At 67.9% G+C, this 24,487-nt stretch overlaps 2 protein-coding genes across 2 annotated transcripts; both read left to right on the top strand.

Moving 5' to 3' along the window:
* The first annotated feature begins 255 nt into the window (after window positions 1-255).
* On the top strand, window positions 256-6,545 carry LOC114807666 (HLA class II histocompatibility antigen, DM alpha chain). Its single transcript, XM_029054092.2, has 5 exons — window positions 256-432; window positions 2,428-2,697; window positions 4,265-4,555; window positions 5,084-5,212; window positions 6,388-6,545. The coding sequence occupies exons 1-5, from the start codon at window positions 324-326 to the stop codon at window positions 6,390-6,392; spliced, it is 804 nt and encodes a 267-aa protein (XP_028909925.1). The 5' UTR covers window positions 256-323; the 3' UTR covers window positions 6,393-6,545.
* A 6,267-nt stretch (window positions 6,546-12,812) lies between these two features.
* LOC114807636 (class II histocompatibility antigen, M beta 1 chain) lies at window positions 12,813-24,351 on the top strand. The gene is made up of 6 exons (XM_029053966.2): window positions 12,813-12,879; window positions 15,879-16,160; window positions 19,474-19,755; window positions 20,799-20,915; window positions 22,471-22,506; window positions 23,506-24,351. The coding sequence occupies exons 1-6, from the start codon at window positions 12,828-12,830 to the stop codon at window positions 23,517-23,519; spliced, it is 783 nt and encodes a 260-aa protein (XP_028909799.1). The 5' UTR covers window positions 12,813-12,827; the 3' UTR covers window positions 23,520-24,351.
* The last annotated feature ends 136 nt before the right edge of the window (window positions 24,352-24,487 follow it).

Here is a 24,487-nt window from a genome sequence, read left to right as displayed (position 1 = left end):
GGGACGGGATCCTATTGGCCGATCCCCGGGAGTCCAGTTTTCCGAGCGGATTCCCCCGGCGGGGGGGGGGGGCCGGTCTACCCGGCGACCGATGACGTCAAAAGGAAGCGAGGGCTCCTATTGGCCGATCCCCGGGAGTCCGGGTTTTCCGGGCGGCTCCCCGCCGGGCTCGTCCACCCGGCGACGGATGACGCGTGCGAAAGGGCGGCCTGTTATTGGTGGCTGTGGGGGCGGGGGCCGGGCCGAGGTGTGAAGCGGGCGGAGGAGGCCGGGCGGCGGCGGCGAGGAGAGGAGAGAGGAGAGAGGAGAGGAGCCGGCCGGACATGGAGGCCCAGCCGAGGCCTCGGGTCGAGGGGCTCCCGCTGCTGCTGCTGCTGCTGCTGCTCCCGCTGCTCCCGCTGCTCCCCCCGGCCGGGGGGGCGGCGCCCCAGGGTAAAGCCCCCCGCCCGCCCCCCGCCCCCCGCCCCCCGGGACCTGCGCTCACGACAGCGCCAAGAAGGATGCCCATGGCACCCGTCCAGCGCTCCCTATCCGCCAGGCCCTGCCCCGACCGTCGCTCCGCGCCAACCATCCACCCAACCCCGCCCTAAGCGTGGGTCGGCGCTTCCCAACCGCCAAGCCCCGGCCAGGCGTCGCTCCGCGCTGCCCATCCGCCCGACCACCCCGCTCTTCCAAGCGGTGGCTCGACGCTGCCCGTCCGCCCAACCCCGCCCTGAGCGTTGCCCCGCGCCGACCCTCCGCCGAGCCCCGGCCCACGCGTCGTTCCGCGCTCCCAAGGCGCGGGGCCCCGGCGTAGGGGTCGGGAGGCCGGAGGGGGCCGAGGCGGGCGACGACCCTCGGCCCGGGGCCGGGCCCCGGGTCCCCGGGCCGCCGGGGCGGGATCGGGCCCCGCCGCCTCCGCCTCCCCGGGCGCCCCTCGCCCCCGGCGGCGGGGCCCGGCGGCCCGGGGAGCCGGAGGTCGTGGGTCCGAGCGCCCCCTCCGCCGGGGCCGGGCCGCCCCGGGCCCGTCGCTCCCCCCCGTCCGGGGGACGGGGACGAAGACGGGGGGCGCCGCGGGGGACGGGGACCGGGGCGGGCCCGACGACCCCGGGTCCGCCTCGGCGCTTGCCACCCAAGCGCCTCACCCTCGGGCTTCCAAAGGGAGCTGGGGACTCGCCGTCGACCCGGGCCGTCCGTCGTCGGGCCGTACCCCTTCGGCCCAGTGGACCGGGCGCTGACTGGGCGCGGGGCACCGCGCTAAACTCTCGGGGGGACCGCCGTTGGTTCCCTCGACTTCACCGAACGCCGACCGGGCGCGGGGCGCCGTACCAAGCGCCCGGGAGAGGACGATGAACGAGGGGCGGCTCGTCGCGGGTCGGCCCCGGGGGGAGGGACGGGCCGCCCCGACGCCCTCCCCTCCCGCCGATCGACGGACGGTACCGGCGACGGCCACCGTCGTCCGCCGACCCCGCCGGAGCGTACTCACCCGAGCGCCCCGGCCGTAACGGGCGATCGGTAAATAGCCCCCATCGGTATTTACCGAGCGCTCGACTGAGCGGGGCATATCTGTCGGGCGCTCACCGGGGGCAGAGCGCTGCAGTGAGCGCCCGGGAGAGGACGGTACAACGGTAAGCGGACGCTCCCCCTGCCCGCCCCGGCCGACCGGGGAGGGCCGGGGGGTCCCCGGGGGGGCGGCGTTTAGGAGGTTTATTGTCGCATTACTCTCCCGGGCGCTTAGCGCGGTGCTCCGCACTCGGGAAGTCCTCGATAAACACGAACGGCGCCCCCCGGCCCGGCCTAGCGGGCCGGACCCGGGGACCGGGAGTCCGGAGGGCCCGGGTTCTGATCCCGGCTCTGCCGCCCGTCTGCGGGGTGACCTCGGGCGGGTCGCTTGGCCTCTCTGGGCCTCGGTCCCCTCCTCCGTAAAACGGGGACGAAGACCGGGAGCCCCCCGGGGGACGGGGGCCGCGTGTCCGGGCCCGCCCGCCCGCCCGCCCGCGGCCGCCCCGGCGCTCCGCCCGGCGCCCGGCACGTGGCGACGACCGCGTCCGTCGGACGCCCGCCGGGGGCCGAGCGCCGTGCGAAGCGCCGGGGCGGACGGGGGGGGGGGGGGGGGTCAGCGGGTCGGCCCCCGCGGGGCTCCCGGGCTTCGTCCCCGTTCGACCGCCGAGGCGACCGAGGCCCGGAGGGGCGAGGCCACCCGCTCGACGTCAGGCGGCCGATGAGCGGCGGGGGCGGGATCGGAACCCGCGCCCTCCGGCTCCCGGGCGCTCGACGGACGGCGCGACGGCCTCCGACCCTTCGGCGACCTCCGGCCGCGGGACGGCAGCCCGCCGCCCGCGCCGTCCCGCCGACCCGCCTGCCTCGCGTCCACCCCCGGCGCCTAGTACGGGCGCCCGGGCAAGCGGCGGGCGCCGGACGGGCGGCCCGATGGCTTCTCCTTTTCAGGCGACCTCGGGCCGCGCAACCACACCCTGCTGCACACGCTGTTCTGCCAAGACGGGGAGCCCTCGCTGGGCCTGTCGGAGGCGTTCGACGGGGACCCCCTCTTCACCTTCGACTTCTCCGGCGGCTCCCGCCGGGCCCGGCTGCCCGAGTTCGAACCCTGGGCGGGCTACCGCGACGACCGGGACGACATCGACTTCGACGCCGAGCTCTGCAGGGACCTCCTCTACGTCATGACCCCTCAACTGGACGGCCGGGTCCCCGAGAACAGAGGTCTCGGCCGTCCCCTCCCCCGGGGGAGGGTCCCGCCCCCTGATAATGATAATAATAACGATATCGGAATAATCGGGGGGGGGGGGGGGCCGGACGCCGCACTGAGCGCCGGGGTGGAGCCGAGCTCATCGGGTTGGACCCGGTCCCCGTCCCCGTTGGACGGATGGGGGAACTGAGATCCCGGAGAAGGGAAGCGGCTCGCCCGAGGTCACCCGCTTAATGGGCGAGGGGACCGAGGCGCAGAGAAGGGAAGTGACTCCCCCAAGGTCACGCAGGCAGCACGGCGGAGTGGGGAAAGCCCGGGCCTCGGGGCGGGGGGCGGGGGGGGGGGTGTCGTCCCGGGTTCTCATCCCGCTTGTCGGCTGTGCGACCTCGGGCCGGTCACCTCACTTCTCTGGGCCTCGGTTCCCTCATCTGTAGAAAAACGGGGACGGGGACCGGGAGTCCCACGCGGGCCGGGGTCCGACCCAATCTGCTCGGATCCACCCCGGCGCTCGGTACAGCGCCCGGCGCCCATTCCTTCATTCGATCCATCGCCCGGTCGTATTTATCGAGCGCTCGCCGCGTGCGGAGCGCCGCACTGAGCGTCTGGGGAAAGTACGGCGCAGCGATGAACGGTGACCTCCGTGCATTCGATCGTACCCGTCGAGCGCTCAGTGCGCGCAGGGCACTGGAGTAGGCACTCGGGAGGGTCCGGTACGACCACCGGCAGCGACGTCCGTCCGTTCGATCCTACTTATCGGGCGCTCGCTGTGCGCACGGCGCTGCGGACAACGGTGACGTGCATTCATGCCTTCGATCGCATCTGTCGCCCGCCTGCCGTGTGCGGAGCACCGCGCTGAACCATCGGGGGAGCACGACACGATCGTCGACGGTGCCATCCGTTCGTTCGATCGTATTCGTCGGGCGCTCACTGCGCGCGGAGCGCTGTGCCGGGCGCTCGGAGCGTGCGGCCGGGCAGCGGAGAGACAGGATCCGGGCCCGCACCGGGCTGACGGTCCGGGAGGGGGGGCGGAGCGTCGAACGGAGGTCGCCGTCGTCATCGTTGATGACGACGACGATGACGACGACGACAGTAATCACGTTGGCATCTGTTAAGCGCTTACTGCGTGCGGAGCACCGTTCTAAGCGCCGGGTAGATACAGGGTCATCGGGTCGTCCCACGCGGGGCTCCCGGCCCTCGTCCCCATGTTACAGACGAGGGAACCGAGGCCCGGGGAAGTGAAGTGACCCGCCCACGGTCCCGCGGCCGACAAGCGGCGGAGCCGGGATTCGACCTCGTGACCCCCGACCCCCCAGGCCCGGGCTCTTTCCGCCGAGCCCCGCCGCTTCCCGCCGCCGTCGCGGACGAGGAGCGCCGTCATCGGCGGCGTCACGGTCGGGGGGGGGGGAGCGGCGGGGCTCGGCGGCGAGGGGCCGGGGGCCGAGGCGACCCCGGGCCGCCGGCCCGGCTTCTCCGGGGTCAAACGGGGGGGGAGACCGGGGGCCCCCGGGGGGGGGGGCGGGGGCGAGGAGATCGCGGAAATCCCGGCGCGCCCGTCCGGTGACGGCGCCGACGTCTCCGCAGGGATCCCGGCGGCCAAGGTCTTCCCGCTGGAGCCGCTGAGGCCGGGCCGGCCCAACGCCCTGGTCTGCTCCGTGGACAACCTGTTCCCGCCGGAGGCCGCCGTGGGCTGGCAGCGCCGAGGGGCGGAGGCGGAGACGGGCCGGGAGGGCCAGGCGGGCCCCGTGCTGGTGCCCCAAGAGGGCCTGGCCTTCCGGGCCTTCGCCTACCTCGACTTCACGCCCGCCGTCGACGACCTCTACGCCTGCGTCGTCGGCCGCCGGGGAGACCTCTCCTCCACCGTCTCCTACTGGGGTCAGGGAGACCCGGGCCCGGCCGCCCGGCGGCCCCCTCCCGTCCCTCCCCTCGCATCCCTCCCCCTTCTCGGAGATCCCTCCGTCCCCCCTCGGACGTCCCCCCCTCCCCTCGGATCTCTCCCCTCCTCCGACGTCTCTGCCCCGACTCTCGGATGTCTCCGCCTTCCTCCGCGATCTCTCCCCGTCTTTCCGAGGTCTCTCCCCCTCCCCTCGGACGCCTCCCCTCCCTCTCGGACGTCTCCCCCTCCTCTCGGACCTCTCCCCCCCCACCCCCGACGTCTCCCCCCAAGATCTCTCCGCCTTCCTCTGAGATCTCTCCCGCCCCTCGGAGACCCGTCCCCTCTCCCCGCCTCTGCCCCCGCGCCCCCCCCCCCGGGGAGGGCAGACCCCGCACCCCCAACCCCCCGGCTCACCCGTGCGCCCCCCCCCCCGGGACCCTTCCCACCCGCCCCCCCCGGGACGCCCCCCCAAATGGCGGCATTATCACTGACGGTCATCGCCGTCCCCCTCTCTCTCCCCCCCACAGTACCCCGGGACGTACTGCCCTCGGACCTGCTGGAGAACGTGCTCTGCGGCCTGGCCTTCGGCCTGGGAGTCGCGGGCGCCTCCGTGGGCGTCGGCCTGCTCGTCCGCTACCGGCGGCGGGACGCGGGCGGTAGGAGGGGGCCGCGGGGGGCGGCCCGCTCGGCCTCGGGGGGCCCCCGGCCTCTGGGGGGGGCGAGGCGGGACCGGCCCGTCCCCCGTCCCCCCGCCCGGGCGTCCCCCGAGGGGTGTCGCGGGTCGCCCGGGAGGGTGATCTCGGGGGGCGGGGGGCCGGGGGGGGGGGGGCGCTGCGATCGATCCACCGATGGTATCTATCACTACCGTCGGTGTAATCGTCGCCCTAGTACTGCCTCGTTAGACTACGGTGACGATGACGACGACGGTCTTTATTAGGGACCTACTGCGGGCCGGGCGCCGTACCGAGCGCCGGGGTGGATACAGGCGAATGGTATCGGTCGAGCGCCTGCGGCGTGCCGAGCGCCCGGGCGGGTGCGGGCGCGTTAATTCTGACGACGGACGGTGTCGGATAAGCACTTACTACGTGCGGGGCGCCGTGCCGATCGCCGCGGTGGATTCGAGCGGATCGACAGTGATATCTCTAACGGTGACGGCCCCCGTTAAGCGCCGGCTCCGTGCCGGGCGCCGTACCGAGCGCCGGGGTGGATACGAGCCGGTTGACCGTTATTACCGTTGTCGTTATTATGATGTCCGTTCAGTAGTATTTATCGAGCGCTTACTAGGCGCGGGGCGCCGTACCGAGCGCTAGGAACGTACGGATCGGTAACAGATAGAGACGGCCCCTGCCCTCCGACGGGCTTTCCGTCTGTTAGGCGCCTACTCCGCGCCAGACGCTGTACCGAGCGCTGGGGTGGACGCCGGCCGCTCAGGTCGGACCACGCGGGGCTCACGGCCTCCGTCCCCGGGAGGGGCCCGGGGCTGGGAGGGGTGCGGCGACCCGCCCGGGGCCGCGCGGCCGACGGGCGGCGGAGCCGGGATTGGAACCCGTGACCTCCCGGCTCCCGGGCCCCGTCCGGTCCCGTGCCGAGCGCCCGAGGCCTCGGGGGATCCTAACCCCGGCTCCCCCGCGGGGCGGCCGCGTGACCCGGGGCAGCGTCTCCGGGCCTCGGCTCCCTCGTCCGTCCCCTGGGGCCGCCTGTCTCCCCCGGCGTCCGGGGCGGTGCCTGGCGCATAGTGAGCGCCGAACAGACAGCGGAGGGACGACGGTGATTAGCGGCGGGCGCTCGGGCTCAGCGGGCCGTTGACCCCCGCCCCCTTTCCCTCCCCCAGATTGAACGCCGGGAGGCCGGAGTGAGGAGTGAGAGTCGGGGCCGGGCGGGCCCCCCCCGCCCACGGAGACGCCGCGGGGGCCGTGAAGATCTCCACGCGCCCCGGGCCTCGGGACCCTCCCCCTCCTCCCCACTCTGGCAATAAACTCCATTCCCTAATCCCGCGTCGCCTCCCGGGGCGGCGACGGCGGTCTTCCTTAAGCGCTCGCCGCGTGCCGGGCGCCGCGCCGAGGGCCGGGGTGGGTGCGAGCGAAGCCGGCTGGACGGACGTGGGGCTCGCGGCGCTAATCCCCGCCTTTGGCGGGGGAGGGAGCCGAGGCGCAGGGGAGTGAGGTGCTAACGATTATTGCCGGGGGGGTTCCGAAGAGCCCCCTCCGTGCCAGACGCCGTACTGGGCGCCGGGGTGGATTCGGGCAGGTCGGGTCGGACCCGGTCCGTGCCCCTGGTGGGGCTCAAGCGTCGATCCCCGTTTGGCGGGGGAGGGGACCGAGGCGCGGAGAAGCGACGTAGTGATAACGGTAATTACCGTGGGGTCCGTTTGGCGCTTCCGTCGTGCCGGACGCCGCGCCGGGCGCCGCGGCGGATTCGGGCAAGTCGGGCCGCGCCCGGTCCGCGCCCCCACGTGGGGCTCACGGGCGTTGATCCCCTGGTTTTTTTTCTCATGACGGTATCCGGCGTCGCCGCGGGTCGGACGCGACCCGCCGGCGTAAGACGACAACGGATCGGTTAAGCTCTTTCTCTGTGCCAAGCACCGTTCTGAGCGCCGGGGCAGACGCGAGGGTCATCGGGCGGCCCCCCCCCCCCCCCCCCCGGTGGGGCTCCCGGTCTTCGTCCCCATTAGACGGATGAGGGAACCGAGGCCCCGTGAAGCGACCGGCCCGGAGCCGCACGGCCGACGAGCGGCCGCGTGGAGATTAGAACCCACGACCTCCGACTCCCAAGCCCGGGCTCCCGCCGCTGAGCCGCGCCGCTTCTTCCACCGTCCTCTCCCAAGCGCTGGGTACAGTGCTCACGGGCCAACGGGCGAGAGGTCACGCGGCCGACGGGCGGCGGAGCGGGGCCGGGAGCCCGGTCTGCGGCCCGCGACCCCGGCGCCGCGTCCGTCTAGCGTTGGCCCGCCCTCTCCCCGGCGCTCGGCACGCAGCCGGCGCCCGACGAGGACGGGCGAGTCGAGTCGGAGGAGAAGGGCCCTCCGACCCCCGGGCCCGGCCCCTCTCCGCTAGGCCTCGCCGCCTCGCAGGGAGAAGCCGGGGGGGCCGGAGGCGCGGGTTTGGGGTTCGAGGTCACGGTGGGCGGGGGGGGCGTCGGTCGTCCCCGCGCGGGCCCGTGACCCGCCGCGGGAAGCGAAAGCGGATCCGCACCCGTGACATCTCTGCTGTCGTCCTCGAGGGAGTTTCACATCCTCTTAGCGTGTCGGGCTAGGGGAGGCGCCCCCCCCGCCCCCCTCCTTCGGTCGCCCCCGTCCCTCTCGCGTCGACTCGGGCGCGTTTATTGAGCGCTCGCTGTGTGCCGAGCGCCGTGATGAGATTCATCCATTCATTCAGCAGCTTGCTACGTGCGGAGCAGCGTACTAAGCGCTCGGAGGTGAGGACGGCATCCGTTAATAACAACGCGGGCGTCTCGTTAGGCGCTCGCGCCGTGCCGAGCTCCGTCCTAAGCCCCGGGGGCGACGACGACGATGTCGGTGTTCGTTAGGCGCCCACTGCGTGCAGAGCCCTGTACGAATAATAACGTCGGTGTCCGCTAAGCGCTTACTACGTGCGGAGCGCCGTTCCGAGCGCCGGGGGAGAGACGGGAGGATGAGGCGGTCCCGCGTGAGGCTCGCCGGGCTCCGTCCCCGTTTTCCAGACGAGGGAACCGAGGCCCAGAGAAGCGAAGCGACCCGCCCACGGTCACACGGCCGACAAGGGGCAGGGCGGGGACTAGAACCCACGACCTCGGACGCCCGCGCCCGGGCTCTCGCCGGACTCGACGCCTGGGAGGATAACCGCATCGCCCCCCGGGCCGGCCCCGTCCCCGCCCCCGCCGGGCTCGCGGTCTAGACTGAGCGCTCACCGTGCGCGGAGCGCCGGACTGAACGCCCGGGAGGGGACGCCGCGACGTCCGTTCGGCCGCATCCGTCGAGCACTCGCCGTGTGCGGAGCGCCGTACGAAGCGCCTGGGAGAGAGTGAAAACGGCGATGAACGATCCCCGGCCGCCGCCGTCGTCCTGATGATGACGTTGGTATTGGTTAAGCGCTCACTGCGTGCTAAGCGCTGGGGAGGGTACGGGGCGATCGGGCCCGTCCCACGTCGCCGCAGGCTCGCGGTCTAGAGGCGGGGAGACAGACGTCGACGCGGGCGACTTCCATCGCGGAGGCGTACCCGTGAAGCGCCGACCGCGTGCGGGGCGCTGCGCTGAGCGCTCGGAAGGTGCGACTCGTAACAGAGAGGGACGATCCCCCGCCGGTCTAGAAGCGGGGGGGGGGCGGACCTCGCGTCCGGTTAACGGGCGTCGCTGGAAATAAAGCGAATCGCGGAGGTGGGCGGCGAGGGGGGTCTCCGAGGCAGGTCATAATCCTAATAATAATAATAATAATAATAATGTTGGTATCTGTTGAGCGCTTCCTATGCGCCGAGCACTGTTCCGAGCGCCGGGGTGGACACGGGGGAATCAGATGGTCCCACGCGGGGCTCCCGGTCTTCATCCCCATTTTACAGACGAGGGAACCGAGGCCCAGAGAAGCGAAGCGACTCGCCCACGGTCCCACGGCCGACGGGTGGCAGAGCTGGGATTCGAACTCGTGACCTCTGACTCCAAAGCCCGTGCTCCTTCCACTGGTCGAGGGTCATCCGCCCGTCGGGCGGCGCGGCCCGTGGGCGCGGCGCCGCGCTGGGCGCCCGGGGGACGACGGCCCAACGGGAAGCCCGTTCCCGGCCTCCGGGCCCACGGAGGGGCTACGGGTCGGATGCCCGACCCGGACGGGGGGGGGGGCGGGCGGGGGGTGGGAGAGGGAAGGGAGGGGAGGCGGGGAGGGACCCCACCCCCCGCCCCCGGGATTCCCAGCTCCGACGAGGGAGGAGGAAGGAAGTCGGAGGCCGGAGGACGTGGACGGGACGGAGGAAGCGCGCCCCGAGAGAGGAAGCCGAGCCCGCCGGTCCGCGGGGAGGGGGGGGGGGGGGTCCCTCCGGCTTCTCGGCCCCCGGGTGACCTCGGAGAAGCCGGCCGTAAACCCAGGGCCGGGCGGGGGGGCCGTCCCTCCCTCGCTCCTCGACCGGACCCTCCGAGCGCTGGGTACGGCGCCCCGCCGCCCGGCCGGCGCTCGGTAGAGGCGAGGGGACGGGACGGACGAATCCCGTCTCCGCCGCCTGTCCGCCGTGCGGCCGGGGGCGGGTCACCCGGCCTCTCTGGGCCTCGGTGACCTCGCCCGGCCGACGGGGATGGAGCCCGGGAGCCTCGCGCGGGACCGCCGGATGACCCCCGGATCTCCGCCAGCGCTCACGACGGCGCCCCGCACGTAGGAGGCGCTTAGCCGATACCGACGTCACCGTGAAGGGACGGACGGTGCCCCGGTGGACCTGCCGAGCGCTCGCCAGGAGACCGTGGGCTCGAATCCCAGCTCCGCCACTTGTCAGCCGAGTGACCGTGGGCGAGTCGCTTCGCTTCCCCGGGCCTCGGTGACCTCCTCTGTAAAATGGGGACGAAGACCGTGAGCCCCACGTGGGACGACCCGATGGCCCCGCGTCTGCCCCGGCGCTTGGAACGGCGCTCTGCACGTAGTGAGCGCTTACCGAATGCCAACATTATGATTCTCGTCCGTCCGTCTCCCCCCATCGGACCGGGCGCCCGTCAGACGGCAGGGACCGTCTCTATCTGTTGCCGACTTGTTCGTCCCGAGCGCTTAGCACAGTGCTCCGCCCACAGTTGGCGCTCAATGAATACTACTGAATGAACGGGTATCACCGTCTAAGACCGGCAACACCGGCGGTAGCCGGTAAGCGCCCGGCGTGGGCCGGGCACCGTCCTCAGCGCTGGGGGAGACGCGAGGTCATCGGCCCGTCGCCCATCCGTCCAACGGCATCTGCTGAGCGCCGACGAGGTGCGGGGCACCGTACCGAGCGCTCGGGACGGACGGGTCGGTGACAGAGAGAGAGAGAGAGACGGTCCCTGCCCCCGACGTGGGGCTCGCCGGCTTCCTCCCCGTTGGACGGGCGAGGTCACCGAGGCCCGGAGCGGTGAAGGGACCCGCCCGGGGGTCGCCCGGCGACCGTTCATTCGTTCGCTGGCGTTTATGGAGCGCCTGCTAGGTGCGGAGCACCGGACCGAGCGCTGGGGGCGGACACGTCGGCGAGGATCGGATCGGAACCCGCCGCCCGGGACTCCCGGGCCCCGGCTCTTTCCACGGAGCCCCCCGCGGCGAGGGGAGCGAGGGGCGTCCCCTTCTAGGCCGCGAGCCCGGCGCCGGGCGGGGACGGCGGTCTCTCTCCGCGGCGGCCCCACGGCGCTTTGGGAGCGCCCGGCACGGCGCTCCGCCCCCGGCGAGCGCCCCGTGAATGCCGTCCTCCGGTGAGTGAACGAGACGAGAGACGTCAAGGCGAGCCCCGTTGGACCGCGGATGGGGCCGGAAGCGCCGCGGAGTCCCGCCGGGCCTCCCGGGGCTCATCACGGGGTCCGGCCCGCGGCAGGCGCTCGACGGACACCGCGGGAACCAGAAATGAAGGAGAAATCCCGGGGGCCTGACCACTTCCCCTCCCCGCCGCGCCCCCCTCTTCCTCTCCTCCCGCTCCCCCTGCGTCCCCCCGACTTGCTCCCTTTCTTCGTCCCCCGGCCCTCCCCGCCCCACACCGCTCCTCTCCGTAGTTGTCATCTTCTTCGTTTCCAGTCACGCCCCGGTCCCCTTCTGGACGGTGAGCTCACCGTGGGCAGGGATTCTCCCTTCTTATTGCCGTACTGGACTCCCCCGAGCGCTCGGTGCCGCGCTCCGCACACGCGGAGCGCTCGATGGGTACGGTGGAATGAATGGATGACTGGAAGCTCGCCGTGGGCGGGGAACGTGTCCGTCTGTCCTCGCAGGGTCCTCTCCCAAGCGCGCGGCACAGCGCTCCGCGCCCGGGAAGCGCTCAATCAACGCGACGGGATGAACGAAGGGAGCGCACGATAGATGAGATGGCGCGCGCGAAGCACGCGCTCGGTCAATACGACCCAACGCGTGAAGGACAGGCTCTCGCGGGTGGGGCGTCGGAGAACTCCGCCCCGCACGCCGTCGGCGCGCGATCCGTACGATCGGTCGGACGAGGTGAGCGCTCGGTGAATACGACCGAATGCTGGGAGTGAGCACTCGGTAAGTGTGACCGAATGCCCCAAGCGAGCGCTCGATACTCGGGACTGAATGCCGGAAGGGAGCGCTCAATAAATAGGAAGCGAGCGCTCGGGCGATACGATCGGAGGCTCGAAGCGAACCGCCCGAAAAACGCGAGCGATCCAACGAAGCGAGGGCTCGATTAAGTACGATCGGATGCACGAAGCGAGCGCTCGATCAATACGATGGGTCGAGTGAAGCGAGCGCTCGATCGACACGGGCGGAGGCGTGAAATTAGCGCTCGATACGTACGACCGGGTGCTCGAAGCGAGCGCCCGATCCGTACGGTCGAACGCTTGAAGCGAGCGCCCGATCGATACGGTCGAACGCTTGAAGCGAGCGCCCGATCCGTACGACCGGGCGCGTGGAGCGAGCGCGCGATCGATACGATCGCGTGCGTGACGTGAGCGCGCGATACACACGACCGATCGAACCAAGTAGGCGCTCGATGAATACGGCCGGATGCACGGAGCGAGCGCTCGATCGACACGGGCGGATGCACGGAGCGAGCGCTCGATCGGTACGACGAACGGCATCGAGCGAGCGCTCGATAAATACGACCGGAGGCGGGAAGCGGGCCCGCGATCAATAGGCTGGAAGGGGCGAAGCGGGCGCTCAATAAAGACGACCGGACGCACGAAGCGTGTGTGCTCAATCGATCGGTGCGACGAACGGCATCGAGCGAGCGCTCGATAAATACGAGCGGAGGCGGGAAGCGGGGCCCGCGATCAATAGGGCGCAAGGCGCGAGGCGGGCGCTCGATAGGTACGAGCGGACGCACGGAGCGAGCGATCGATCGGTTCGATTAAGGGCATCGAGCGAGCGGGCGGGAAGCGGGGCCCGCGATCGATAGGGCGCAAGGCGCGAGGCGGGCGCTCAATCAATCGGAGGGGACGCACGAAGGAGCGCTCGGTAAGTACGTTCGAAGGCCTCCCGGGAGCGGGCCGAGGTCGGAGAGGCTTCGCCCGGCGACTGATGACGCGGGGGCGCGGCCTCCTCCCATTGGCCGCCCCCGGCCGGGCCAGGGCCGACCCGCCCCGACATCTGGGGCCCCGGGACCCCCTCGCCCCCAGCCTGGGAGCGTGAGAGACGCCCTCCCGCCATGCTCCCCCTCCCCCTGATGCTCCTCGCCTCCCTGCTCTGCCCTGCGGCAGGTCGGTCCACTTCTGGATTGGGGGTGGCTTTTGTTGGGGGGGTGGGTGGGCGGGCGGGCGTGTGTGTACTGAGCGCTTCCTGTGGGGCCGGCACCGTACCGGACGCCGGGGGGAGGCAGGAGGGCGTCGGGTCGGACCCGGTCCCGGTCCCACGCGAGGCGCCCGGCGTGCCTCCCCTTTCCGCAGATGAGGGGACGGGGGGGACGGGGATTTGGTAAGCGCTTACCGGGTGAGGTGCGAGGTGGGCGCTTACTACGGGCCGGGCGCCGTAGCGGACGCTGGGGGAAAACACGGGCTCATCCGCTCGGACGCGGTCGGCCTTCCGCGCGGGCCTCACGGTTAGGCCGGGGACGGGGGATCTGCTGAACGCCGGGGCGCTCACTGCGGGGCGGGCGCTGTGCCCAACGCCGGGGCAAGGCCCGGCTCATCCGCTTGGACGCGGTCCCTATCTCACAGGGGGCTCGGGGCCGTTTCGCCGGGGGAACCGGCCGGGCGCCCGCTCCGCGTTCCCGTTTGGCGGGACCGGGGTATCTGCCGAGCACCTTCTAGGTGAGGCCTCGGGCAGGCGCTCACTACGGGCCGGGCCCTGGCCCGCGTGGGGCCCCCGGTTCGAATAATCCGCCCCCCGGATCCTCCGACTCCCCTTGCGAGCCCCCTCCCCGGATCTCCGATTCCCGGAGTCCGGGTGGGCGTCGGTGCCCGGCGCGCGCCGGGCGCTCAACCGGCACCCTCGCGTGGATCCCTATTCCCGCCGCCTCGGCCGGGACGACGGGGCCGGACACCGTGTGCCCCCGCGTGGAACGGGAACCGTGCCCGGACCGACGGGCCTCCGTCCGCCCCGGCGCTCGGCGCGGTCCCCGGCGCGTAGTGGGCGCTCCGCGGATACCGTTGTTGTTACGCGGCGGGGGGCTCTTCGGTTGGGGGCCGCCGGAGCGGGGCTCGGGGCGCATGGGGGCGATACAGGTCCGATCGATAGTATTTACTGAGCGCTTACGGTGTGCGGGGCGCCGTACCGAGCGTTAGGAATGGACAGCTGGGCGACGGCCCTCCCCCCCCGGGCCCTGCCGCCGGCCCGCCGGGCGACCTCGGGCGGCTCGCTTAGCTTCTCTGTGCCTCAGTTTCCTCCACCCCCTCAGCTGGCTATCTGATTAAGGCCCGCCTCCTCCGGGGAGCCTTCCCCGGGACGCGGCGAGGCTCAGCGGCAGGAGGCCGGGCTTGGGTGTCGGAGGGCGTGGGTTCCAATCCCGGCTCGTCCGCCGGGTCACCTCGGGCCGCTCACTTGGCTTCTCTGGGCCTCGGCGACCTCCCCTGCCAGACGGGGATGAGGCCCGGCAGCCCCACGGGGGACAGCCCGAGGACCCCGTATCTCCCCCGGCGCTTGGGACGGAGCTTGGGCGCGCAGTAAGCGCTCGAAAAGGGTCGTTATCATTGCCGATGATAACGTCCTCCCCTCCGGTCCCACTCCCTTCCGCTCCACTCTTCCTTGCTCCTTCATTCGAACTCCCTCCCGTCCCCCCGGGGCCCGAGGGAGAGATCTGTCGTTTGTTTCTTGAATCTGTGGGTTGAGGTGAGCGCCGACCACGTGCAGAGCGCCGTACCGGGCGCTCGGAATGGACAGTCCGGCACCGGAGACCATCCCTGCCCCACGGCGGGCCTCGTGAACGTCCATCCCCCCCTCTGGGCCGTCGGGTCCTTCCGGGCAGGGGATCCGGCTCTCGGTGGGGCTCCACGGCCCCCTCCCCAGCGTCCGGTGCGGTGCTCGGCGTGACGCCTGCCGAGCGCTTAGCGAATACCGTGAGAAGATCAAACTGATTTAGCGGAACGTACAGTCCGGCGGGCCGCGAGGCCGTGCGGAAAGCGGAAGTCGGCCAGCTTCCCCTTTCGCTCTCTGCACCGAAACGGGTCGTGTAGCCGGCGTTCTGCACCCCCGGAGGCGCCTGTCACGGCGTTCTGCACACATCAGACGCCCGGTACCGCGCTCCGCACGGAGCAGGTGCCTAAATTCGGTGCTTCAGACGCAGCGGGCGCCCGGCACGACGTCCCGCGCGCGGCGGGAGCCCGATTCAACGCTCCGCACGGACCGGCTGCCTGATTCGGGGCTTCGGCCACGGCGGGCTGGGCCGGCGCAGCGCCCGGCACACAGTGGACGCCCGGTGGCACGCTCTGCACGGAGCAGGCGCTCTACTGAACGCTCCGCGGAAAACGCCGTTGAGGGGACGCCTCCTCCGGGAGGACTGCCCCGACCGCTCCCTCCTCCCGCTCCCTTCCTCCATCCCCGCGCCGTCCCGGCCCCGCTTCCGTCCATAACTGTCAATTCTCGATTTCCATTAATGCCCATCTCTCCCCCCCCCCCCCCATAAATAATCGATAATCAGCAGGGTATTTAAGCGCTCACTATGGGCCCGGCGCCGTTCTGAGCACCGGCAGCTCGTCCGGGGCAGGGATGGCGTCTCTTTATTACCGCTTTGCACTTTCCCGAGCGCCTAATGGACGCGCTCGAACGAATGGGCAGGGAATACCAAAATGAATCGGTTCCAGTGAAGGTGACGATCGTAATAATGTCGGTATCGGTCAAGCGCTTGGTCTTTAAGCGCTCACCGTGTGCCGGGTAGCGCGCGGCAAGCGCTCAGTAAATACGAGCGAACGCCTGACCGCACGAACGGGCGGGGATCGTCACCCTTTACCGCGGTGTGGTCCAATACGGCGGCACCTATCCGGACCGAGCACCTACGGACGCCACGTCCCGTCGTGGGGTGCTGTAGCGTTGTATTCCCCGGCGCTGAGCGCGGCATTCCGCACGCGGGAGGCGCCCGGTGCGTCCGATCGATTGAACGGGGGCGGGGATCGTCGCCCGTTACGGCGGCACCGTCCGACGCACCGGGCACCTCCGGACGCTACGGCGGCGTGTTCCCCGGCGCTCGGCACGGCGCCGCGCGCGCCGTGGGGACGGGAGGTAAGGGAGGGGATCGGATTTGGGCGGTGACCCCTCCCCCTCGCAGATGGCTTCGTGGTGCACGTGGAGTCCAGCTGCACGCTGGACGACGACCGGGCCCTGCACGACTTCAGCTACTGCGTCTCCTTCAACAAGATGGAGCTGGTCTGCTGGGACGATCGGTCGGGGCGGCTGGAGGTCTGCCATTTCGGGGTCCTCGCTCCCTGGGCCCAGTTCATCGCCGCCTACCTCAACAACAACACCGACCTGATCCGCCGCCTCCGGGACGGGCCCCGGGCCTGCCTCCGTTTCGCCGAGCCCTTCTGGGAGGCTCTCACCGGCCGCACACGTGAGGAGGAGGCCGGGGGGCGGGGGGACGGGGTGAGCCGCCGCCTCTGGGCCTCGCTTGCCTCCCCCGAGGTCTCCGGGCCTCGGTTTCCCCCTCCCTAAAAGAGCGGGAACGGGGTGCGGTGAAGACTGTGGACCCCCCCCCCCCGGATCCCACGCGGATCGCCCCCGGCGCTTGGAATAATGATGACGGTGTCCGTTAAGCGCGTACCACGTGCAGAGCGCTGTTCGACGCGCTGGGGGAGACACGGGATACGCGGATTGCCCCCCCCCCCCCCCGTGGTGTTTTTTAATCCCCGTTTTCGCGGGGGAGGGAACTGAGGCCCAGGGAAGCGAAGTGACCTGCCCGAGGTCGCACGGCGGACAGGTGGCGGGGATGGGATTAGAACCCACGGCCTCGGACTCCCCGGCCCGGGCTCCTTCCGCGGAGGCGCGCTGCTTCTCAAGCGCTTGGTATACCGCTCTAGACCCAGTAAGCGCTCAATAAATGCAACTGACTGAATGAATGCTCCATGAATACTGAGCGCTTACTGTGTGCACAGCACTGTGCCAAGCGCTTGGAATATACAGTTCGGCAACAGATAGAGACAATGCATGATCGCTGATATACGTTTGAGTGAATGAATGAATGAATGCTCCGTTAATACCCTTGCGTGAACACTGGATGGATGAATGAATGAATGCTCCATGGATACCACTGAGTGAGCGAATGAATGAATTACCATGATTACGATTATAATAAGTGACACCCCCCCCCCCCCCGAGCAGTGAATAAGGGCGGGGGGAACCGAGCAGGAGCATTGAATGAATGCATGAACGCTCTATGATATATGACTGAGCGAATGAATGAATGAATGACTATTAATACGATCATTATATTATAATAACTGAAACCCAGAGCGGTGAATTGGGGGTGGGGGCAGGACTGTGCGGGAGCACTGGATGAACGAATGAATGCTCCATGCTCTATGACTGAGCGAATGAATGAATTTTCAATGAATACGACTGAACGAGTGAATGCGCCATCCTATACGACTGACTGAATGACTATTACTATGATCATTATATCATAATAACTGAACCCCAGAGCAGTGAATTGCAGGAGGGGACTGAGCAAGAGCATGGAATGAATGAATGAATGCCCCATGATCTAGGACTGAGTGAATGAATGAATGACTATTATGATGATCATTAAATTTCCCGTGTGTCTCCCCCAGCGCTTAGAACAGTGCTCTGCACGGAGTAAGCGCTTAACAAATACCAACGTTATTATAAGTGACCCCCACAGCGGTGAATTGGGGGGGGGGGGCGGGGACTGAGCATGCACACTGAATGAATGAATGCTCCATGACCTACAACCGAGTGAATGAATGACTATCATGATAATCATTAAATCATAATAAGTGGCCCCCACAGCGGTGAATGGGGGGGAGGGAACTGAGCAGGAGCACTGAGTGAATGAATGCTCCATGACCTACAACCGAGTGAATGAATGAATGACTATCATGATAATCATTAAATCTTAATAAGTGGCCCCCGCAGCGGTGAATGGGGGGGAGGGAACTGAGCAGGAGCACTGAGTGAATGAATGCTCCATGACATACGAATGAATGAATGACTATCATGAGGATGGAGAAGCAGCGTGGCTCAGTGGAAAGAGCACGGGCTTCGGAGTCGGGGCTCGTGAGTTCGAATCCCAGCTCTGCCACTTGTCGGCCGGGTGACCGTGGGCGAGTCGCTTCGCCTCTCTGGGCCTCGGTTCCCTCGTCCGTAAAACGGGGATGAAGACCGGGAGCCCCACGTGGGACGACCCGATTCCCCCGTGTCTCCCCCAGCGCTTAGGACGGTGCTCGGCACATGGTAAGCGCTTAACAAATACCAACTTAAATGAGGATCATTAAATTATACTAAGTGACCCCCACAGCGGTGAATGGGGGGAGGGAACTGAGCATGCGCGCTGAATGAATGAATGCTCTATGACATACGACTGGGCGAATGAATGAATGACTATTATGATGATCATTAAATTATAATAAGGGACCCCCCCAGAGCGGTGTGGGGGGGAAGGACACGACTGAGCACCGAGCGAATGACTGCTCCATGACATACGACTGGGCGAATGAATAAACGAGTGATTATTACGATGATCGTTAAATAACAGTGACTCCCAGGAGGGTGAAAGGGGGGGGACGCCTGAGCATGCGCACTGAATGAATGACTGCTCCGGGACATACGACCGAGCGAATGAATGAATGACTATTATGGGGATCATAAATTGTACTAAGTGACCCCCACAGCGGTGAATGGGGGGGACGACTGAGCATGCGCACTGAACGAATGAATGCTCCGGGACATACGACCGAGCGAATGAATGAACGGATGATTATTATTGCGATGATCATTAAATTATACTGACTCCCAGGGCGATGAAAGGGGGGGGGGGACACGACTGAGCATGCGCACCGAATGAATGAATGCTCCATGACATACGACTGAGCGAGTGAATGAATGATTACGATGATCATTAAATTCTACTGATTCCCAGGGCGGGGAAGGGGGGACGGACGACTGAGCATGCGCACTGAATGAATGAATGGTCTATGACATGACTGAGGCACTGAATGAATGAATGGTCTATGACAGGACTGAGCGAATGAATCGATGACTATTATGAGCATCAGAAATTATACTAAGTGAACCCCACAGCGGTGAATGGGGGGGGGGACGACTGAGCATGCGCACCGAACGAATGAATGCTCCAGGACATACGACTGAGCGGATGAATGAATGACTATTACGATGGTCATTAAATTATACTGATTCCCAGGAGGGTGAAAGGGGACGACGACAGAGCATGCGCACCGAATGAATGAATGCTCCAGGACATACGAATGAATGAATGATGATTACGATGATCATTAAATTATACTGACTCCCAGGGCGGTGAAAGGGGGGTGGGACGACTGAGCATGCGCACCGAACGAATGACTGCTCCATGCCATACGACGGAGCGAATGAACGAATGATTATTATTACGATGATCATTAAATTATACTGACTCCCAGGGCGGTGAAAGGGGGACGACGACTGAGCATGCGCACCGAACGAATGACGGCTCCATGCCATACGACTGAGCGAATGAACGAATGATTACGATGGTCATTAAAATGATACCGACTCCCAGGGCGGTGAAAGGGCGACGACGACTGAGCATGCGCCCCGAACGAACGAATGCACGAAGCGCCCGGGGCTCCGATGGAGCGAATGAACGAGTCTTTCCACACCTGCCTCCCCTCCCCCCGTGCCGTCCGCAGGCCCCCCGTCGGTGTTGGTGTCGCAGACGACTCCCTTCAACACCCGCGAGTCGGTGATGCTGGTGTGCTCGGCCTGGGGCTTCTACCCGGGCCGGCTGGCCATGGCGTGGCTGAAGAACGGGCGGCCCATCCCGCACAGCGGCGCCCGCCGGGACCCGCAGCCCGCCGGGGACTGGACCTACCAGGCCCGCCTCTACCTGGCCCTCACCCCCGGCCCCGGGGACGTCTACACCTGCCAGGTCCAGCATCCCGCACGGACGCAGCCCTACCTCGTCCACTGGAGTGAGCGACCGACGCGCCTGCGCGCCCCGCCCGGCCGCGGCCGGGGGCGGGGTCCGATCCCATTGGCCCGGCCCGGGGGCGGGGAGGGCGCCGATTGGGCCGGGCCGGGGGGGGCGGGGCCGGGAGAGGTCCGATGGGCGGGGCGGACGGCCGGATGACGGGCGGGGCCGCGAGCCAATGGGAGGGAGGGGGCGGGGCGGGGTGTGGATGATGGGGTCCGTGGTCCAATGGGTGGGGAGGGGGGCGGAGCCTATATCTGATAGGCGGGGACGGGAGCCAATGGGCGGGAGGGAAGGGTGGGCGGGGGCGGATTGCGGGGGTGATGGGCGGGTCCTCGAACCGATGGGCGGGCCCGTGGGCGGAGCCTGTATCTGAGAGGCGGGGACGGGAGCCAATGGGCGGGAGGAAGGGGTGGGCGGGGGCGGATTGGGGGATGACGGGCGGGTCCTCGAGCCAGTGGGCGGAGCCTGTATCTGATAGGCGGGGACGGGAGCCAATGGGCGGGAGGAAGGGGGGGCGGATTGTGGGATGACGGGCGGGTCCTCGAACCAGTGGGCGGAGCCTGTATCTGAGAGGCGGGGACGGGAGCCAATGGGCGGGAGGAAGGGGGGGCGGATTGTGGGATGACGGGCGGGTCCTCGAACCAGTGGGCGGAGCCTGTATCTGAGAGGCGGGGACGGGAGCCAATGGGCGGGAGGAAGGGGGGGCGGATTGTGGGATGACGGGCGGGTCCTCGAACCAGTGGGCGGAGCCTGTATCTGAGAGGCGGGGACGGGAGCCAATGGGCGGGAGGAAGGGGGTGGGCGGGGGCGGATTGCGGGATGACGGGCGGGTCCTCGAACCAGTGGGCGGAGCCTGTAGCGAGCGGGCGGGGCTGGGGCGGTGGGCGGGGCCGAAGGGTGGCTGACGGGCGGGTCCAGGAGCCAATGGGCGGGAGGGGAGGGTGGGCGGAGCCTGGAGCGGGCGGGCGGGGCCGAGGGGCGGGAGCCAATGGGCGGGGAGGAATCCCCTGACGTGTGCTGGGGGGGGGCGGGGGGCGTCAGCGTCGGGGCTGTCCCCGCAGCAGACCCTGAAGGTGTCGGTGTCGCTGCTGAGCCTGGGCCTGGGCCTGCTGCTCTTCTCCGCCGGACTTTTCCGCTGGAGGACCAGAGCGCCCCCAGGTCAGCCCCGCTCCGCGCATGCGCCACTTTCCCTCCTCCCCCAGCCCCGGGCGCTCAATAAGCCCCACTGAGGAACGAAGGGACGTTCAGTGAGGGCTCCCGAAAGACGAGCGAACGAATGAACGTGTATTGGCGTGGTGGGCTCTCCCGAGCGCTCGGGACAGCGCTCTGCGCCCTCCCTAAATACGATCGACGGACCGAATGGACGTGTGCTGTAGTGGACTCTCCCGAGCGCTCGGTACAGCGCTCGGCGCGCCGTGAGCGCTCAGTAAATACGATCGACGGACCGAATGAACGTTCATTGGCGTGGCGGACTCTCCCGAGCGCTCAGTACAGTGCTCGGCGCGCCATGAGCGCTCCGTGAATACGATCGACGGACCGAATGAACGTTCATTGGCGTGGCGGACTCTCCCGAGCGCTCAGTACAGCGCTCGGCGCGCCATGAGCGCTCAGTAAATACGATCGACGGACCGAATGAACGTTCATTGGCGTGGCGGACTCTCCCGAGCGCTCAGTACAGCGCTCGGCGCGCCATGAGCGCTCAGTAAATACGATCGACGGACCGAATGAACGTTCATTGGCGTGGCGGACTCTCCCGAGCGCTCAGTACAGTGCTCGGCGCACCATGAGCGCTCCCTGAATACGATCGACGGACCGAATGAACGTTCGTTGGCGTAGTGGACTCTGCCGAGCGCTCAGTACAGCGCTCTGCGCGCAGTAAGCGCCCAGATACGATCGACGGACCGAATGAACGTTCATTGGCGTGGCGGACTCTCCCGAGCGCTCGGGACGGTGCTCTGCACCCGTTAAGCGCTCAGTAAATAGGACCGACGGACCGAATGAACGTTCATTGGCTGGGCGGACTCTCCCGAGCGCTCAGTACAGTGCTCGGCGCGCCATGAGCGCTCCCTGAATACGATCGACGGACCGAATGAACGTTCGTTGGCGTAGTGGACTCTGCCGAGCGCTCAGTACAGCGCTCTGCGCGCAGTAAGCGCCCAGATACGATCGACGGACCGAATGAACGTTCATTGGCGTGGCGGACTCTCCCGAGCGCTCGGGACGGTGCTCTGCACCCGTTAAGCGCTCAGTAAATAGGACCGACGGACCGAATGAACGTTCATTGGCGTGGCGGACTCTCCCGAGCGCTCGGGACGGCGCTCGGCGCGCCGTGAGCGCTCCCTGAATACCATCGACGGACCGAATGAACGTTCATTGGTTGGGCGGGCTCTCCCGAGCGCTCGGGACGGCGCTCCTCACGCGGTAGGCGCTCCATAGATAACGGCTGACGGAACAGCGGACTCCCGCGAGCGCTCGGCACGGTGCCGCGCGCCCAGCGAGCGCCGGGGAAGCCCGGCCTAACGGAGGGATGACCGCTCACTGCCGCAGCGTCCTGTCCCGTCCCCCAGGGCGACACCCGGACTGGCCCCGGCCCCTTCCCCGCACCCCCGCACTGTGAGAGACGTTCCCCGGCCCCTCCCCGTCCTCCGGGACCCCTCAACTCCCCAAGCGCCCCCGCCCCCCTTAATCTCTGTCCCTCCTCTGTCCCCTCCAGGTTACGTCCCCATCTCCGGATCCAACTATCCCGAAGGTACCGCCGGCCGTCCGGCCGCCCGCCTTCCTGTCCCCGGGCGCATCCGTCCGCCCCGGCCCACCTCTCCAGATCTCCGCCCGTCCGTCCGATCCCCTTGCCTCTGTGTCCGCTCGTTTCTCCGGCCGGATTTCCAGCGGGCCGCCCGGTCCTCCGGCGGCCCGTGCGTCCCATCCCGTGTCCTCCCGCCTTCCTGTCCGCTTGTTGCTCCGACCGGATTTCCGCCGGTCCGTCCGGCTGCTCGTCCGCCCGATCCTCCGTCCGACGCCGTGTCCTCCTGCCTTCCTGGGCGCTTGTTTCTCTGACCGGAATCCCGTCTGTCCGCTTGTCCGTCTGACCGCACGTCCGCCTCTCCGTCCGACCGATCGTACGCCCGCTCGTCCACCTGACCGCTTGCCTCCCTGTCCGCCCGATCCCGTGTCCGCTTGTCTTTCTGTCCGTTTCTCTGACCGTAGCTCCGCTCCTCCACCCGATCCTCTGTCCGCCCGGTCCCACGTCCACCCGTCCGTCCGCTTGTCTCTCTGTCCGCTTGCCCGCCTGACGGGATTTCCACCCGTCCCCTCGTCCGTTTGTCCGCTCGTCCGTCCGCCCGCCCTTCCGACCGCCTCTCTGCCCCTGATTTTTTTGTGGGGGGCGGAAGGGCCCAAGGGGGCAGATGATGGGGGGGGCAGATTGGGGGGGGGGCCTGGGGGTCGGGGGGTCCCGGGTTCCGATCCCCGCGCCGCCACTTGCCGGCTGGGCGACCTTGGACCGGTCACCTCTCTCCTCCGGGCCTCAGTGACCTCATCTGTAAAACGGGGGGTCGAGACCACGAGCCCCGGGTGGGACGGGGACCGCGTCCAACCCCGTTGGCTCGTCTCCATCCCGGCGCTTAGTACGGCGCCTGGCCCATAGTAAGCGCTCAACAAAGACCATTATTATGATTATCGTTTTATTACGATTATGATCGCTACTATTATCCTCCCCCCCCCCCCCCCGCCCCCGGTCTCGCTTCTCCAGGAAGAAACTTTTAGAGAGGAGCCGCAGCTCTCCTCGGCCCCACCCCCGGACTTCGCCGAACCTCCGCCAAAGCTCCCTCCGAATCAGGGGTGTCTACTAAGCGCTCGCCGGGTGCGAAGCCCCGCGCCGAGCGTTGGGGAGGGGACGGCGGAAGGAAGACACGGGATCCGCCAATTCCAGAAGCTCGCGGTCGACGGCCAGATTTGCCAGCGGGGTGTGCGGGGAGGGGTGATGGGAAATTACAGGGCGACTCGGAATTGGATACCGTAACTAGATTCTGTAACTAATTGTACTCTCCCAAGCTCTCGGCGTTTAGAACGGTGCTCGGCACATCGCCGGCGCTTAACCAGTACCGTCGTCGTCGTCGTCATTTCAGTGCTCTGCACACAGTAAACGCTCAAATACTATCAAGGATTGATTGCACGTTGGCTCCCTGTAAACTCGTATGGGTAGGGGGCTTGTCTACCAGGTCTGCTGTACTGTCCTCTCCCGAGCGCTTAGCACGGAGGAAGCGCTCAATAAATACGATCGAGGGCACGTACTCTATATTCTCTAACTGTTGTACTCTCAAACGCTCAGTACGGTGCTCTGCACCGAGAAAACACTCAATAAATACTGTCGAGATTGAGATAGCCGAAACCTGTCAAGCTGCGTCGTGCTCTCTCGAATGCTTAGTACAGTGTTCTGCGCCGAGGAGACACTCGATAAATACCGTCGATCGATAGACTGACATAGCTGAAACGGATCAAGATGCGTCAGACTCGAGTGCTTAGTACAGTGCCCGGCGCCGAGGAAGCACCCGATAGATACTATCGATTGACTGGTAATTAAAGTAGTTCAAGTATATCGAGATGGGTCGAATGCTTAGTACAGTGTTCTGCGCCGAGTAAACGCTCAATAAATACCGTCGATCGACAGATTGAAATAGCTGAAACGTATCAAGATGCGTCGTACTCTCTCGGGTGCTTAGTACAGCGCTCGG

Source organism: Ornithorhynchus anatinus, chromosome X3, assembly GCF_004115215.2.
Source record: "Ornithorhynchus anatinus isolate Pmale09 chromosome X3, mOrnAna1.pri.v4, whole genome shotgun sequence".
Classification (NCBI taxonomy): domain Eukaryota; kingdom Metazoa; phylum Chordata; class Mammalia; order Monotremata; family Ornithorhynchidae; genus Ornithorhynchus; species Ornithorhynchus anatinus.
Note: the sequence above shows the minus strand (reverse complement) of the source record. Positions and strands in the feature narration are given on the sequence as shown.

Coding starts and splice junctions, on each gene's coding strand:
- LOC114807666 (XM_029054092.2), top strand. CDS start 324: ATGGAGGCCCAGCCGAGGCCTCGGGTCGAGGGGCTCCCGCTGCTGCTG. Junction 433..2,427: donor CGGGGGGGCGGCGCCCCAGG/GTAAAGCCCCCC, acceptor TCTCCTTTTCAG/GCGACCTCGGGCCGCGCAAC. Junction 2,698..4,264: donor CCGGGTCCCCGAGAACAGAG/GTCTCGGCCGTC, acceptor ACGTCTCCGCAG/GGATCCCGGCGGCCAAGGTC.
- LOC114807636 (XM_029053966.2), top strand. CDS start 12,828: ATGCTCCCCCTCCCCCTGATGCTCCTCGCCTCCCTGCTCTGCCCTGCG. Junction 12,880..15,878: donor CCTGCTCTGCCCTGCGGCAG/GTCGGTCCACTT, acceptor TCCCCCTCGCAG/ATGGCTTCGTGGTGCACGTG. Junction 20,916..22,470: donor GAGGACCAGAGCGCCCCCAG/GTCAGCCCCGCT, acceptor TGTCCCCTCCAG/GTTACGTCCCCATCTCCGGA.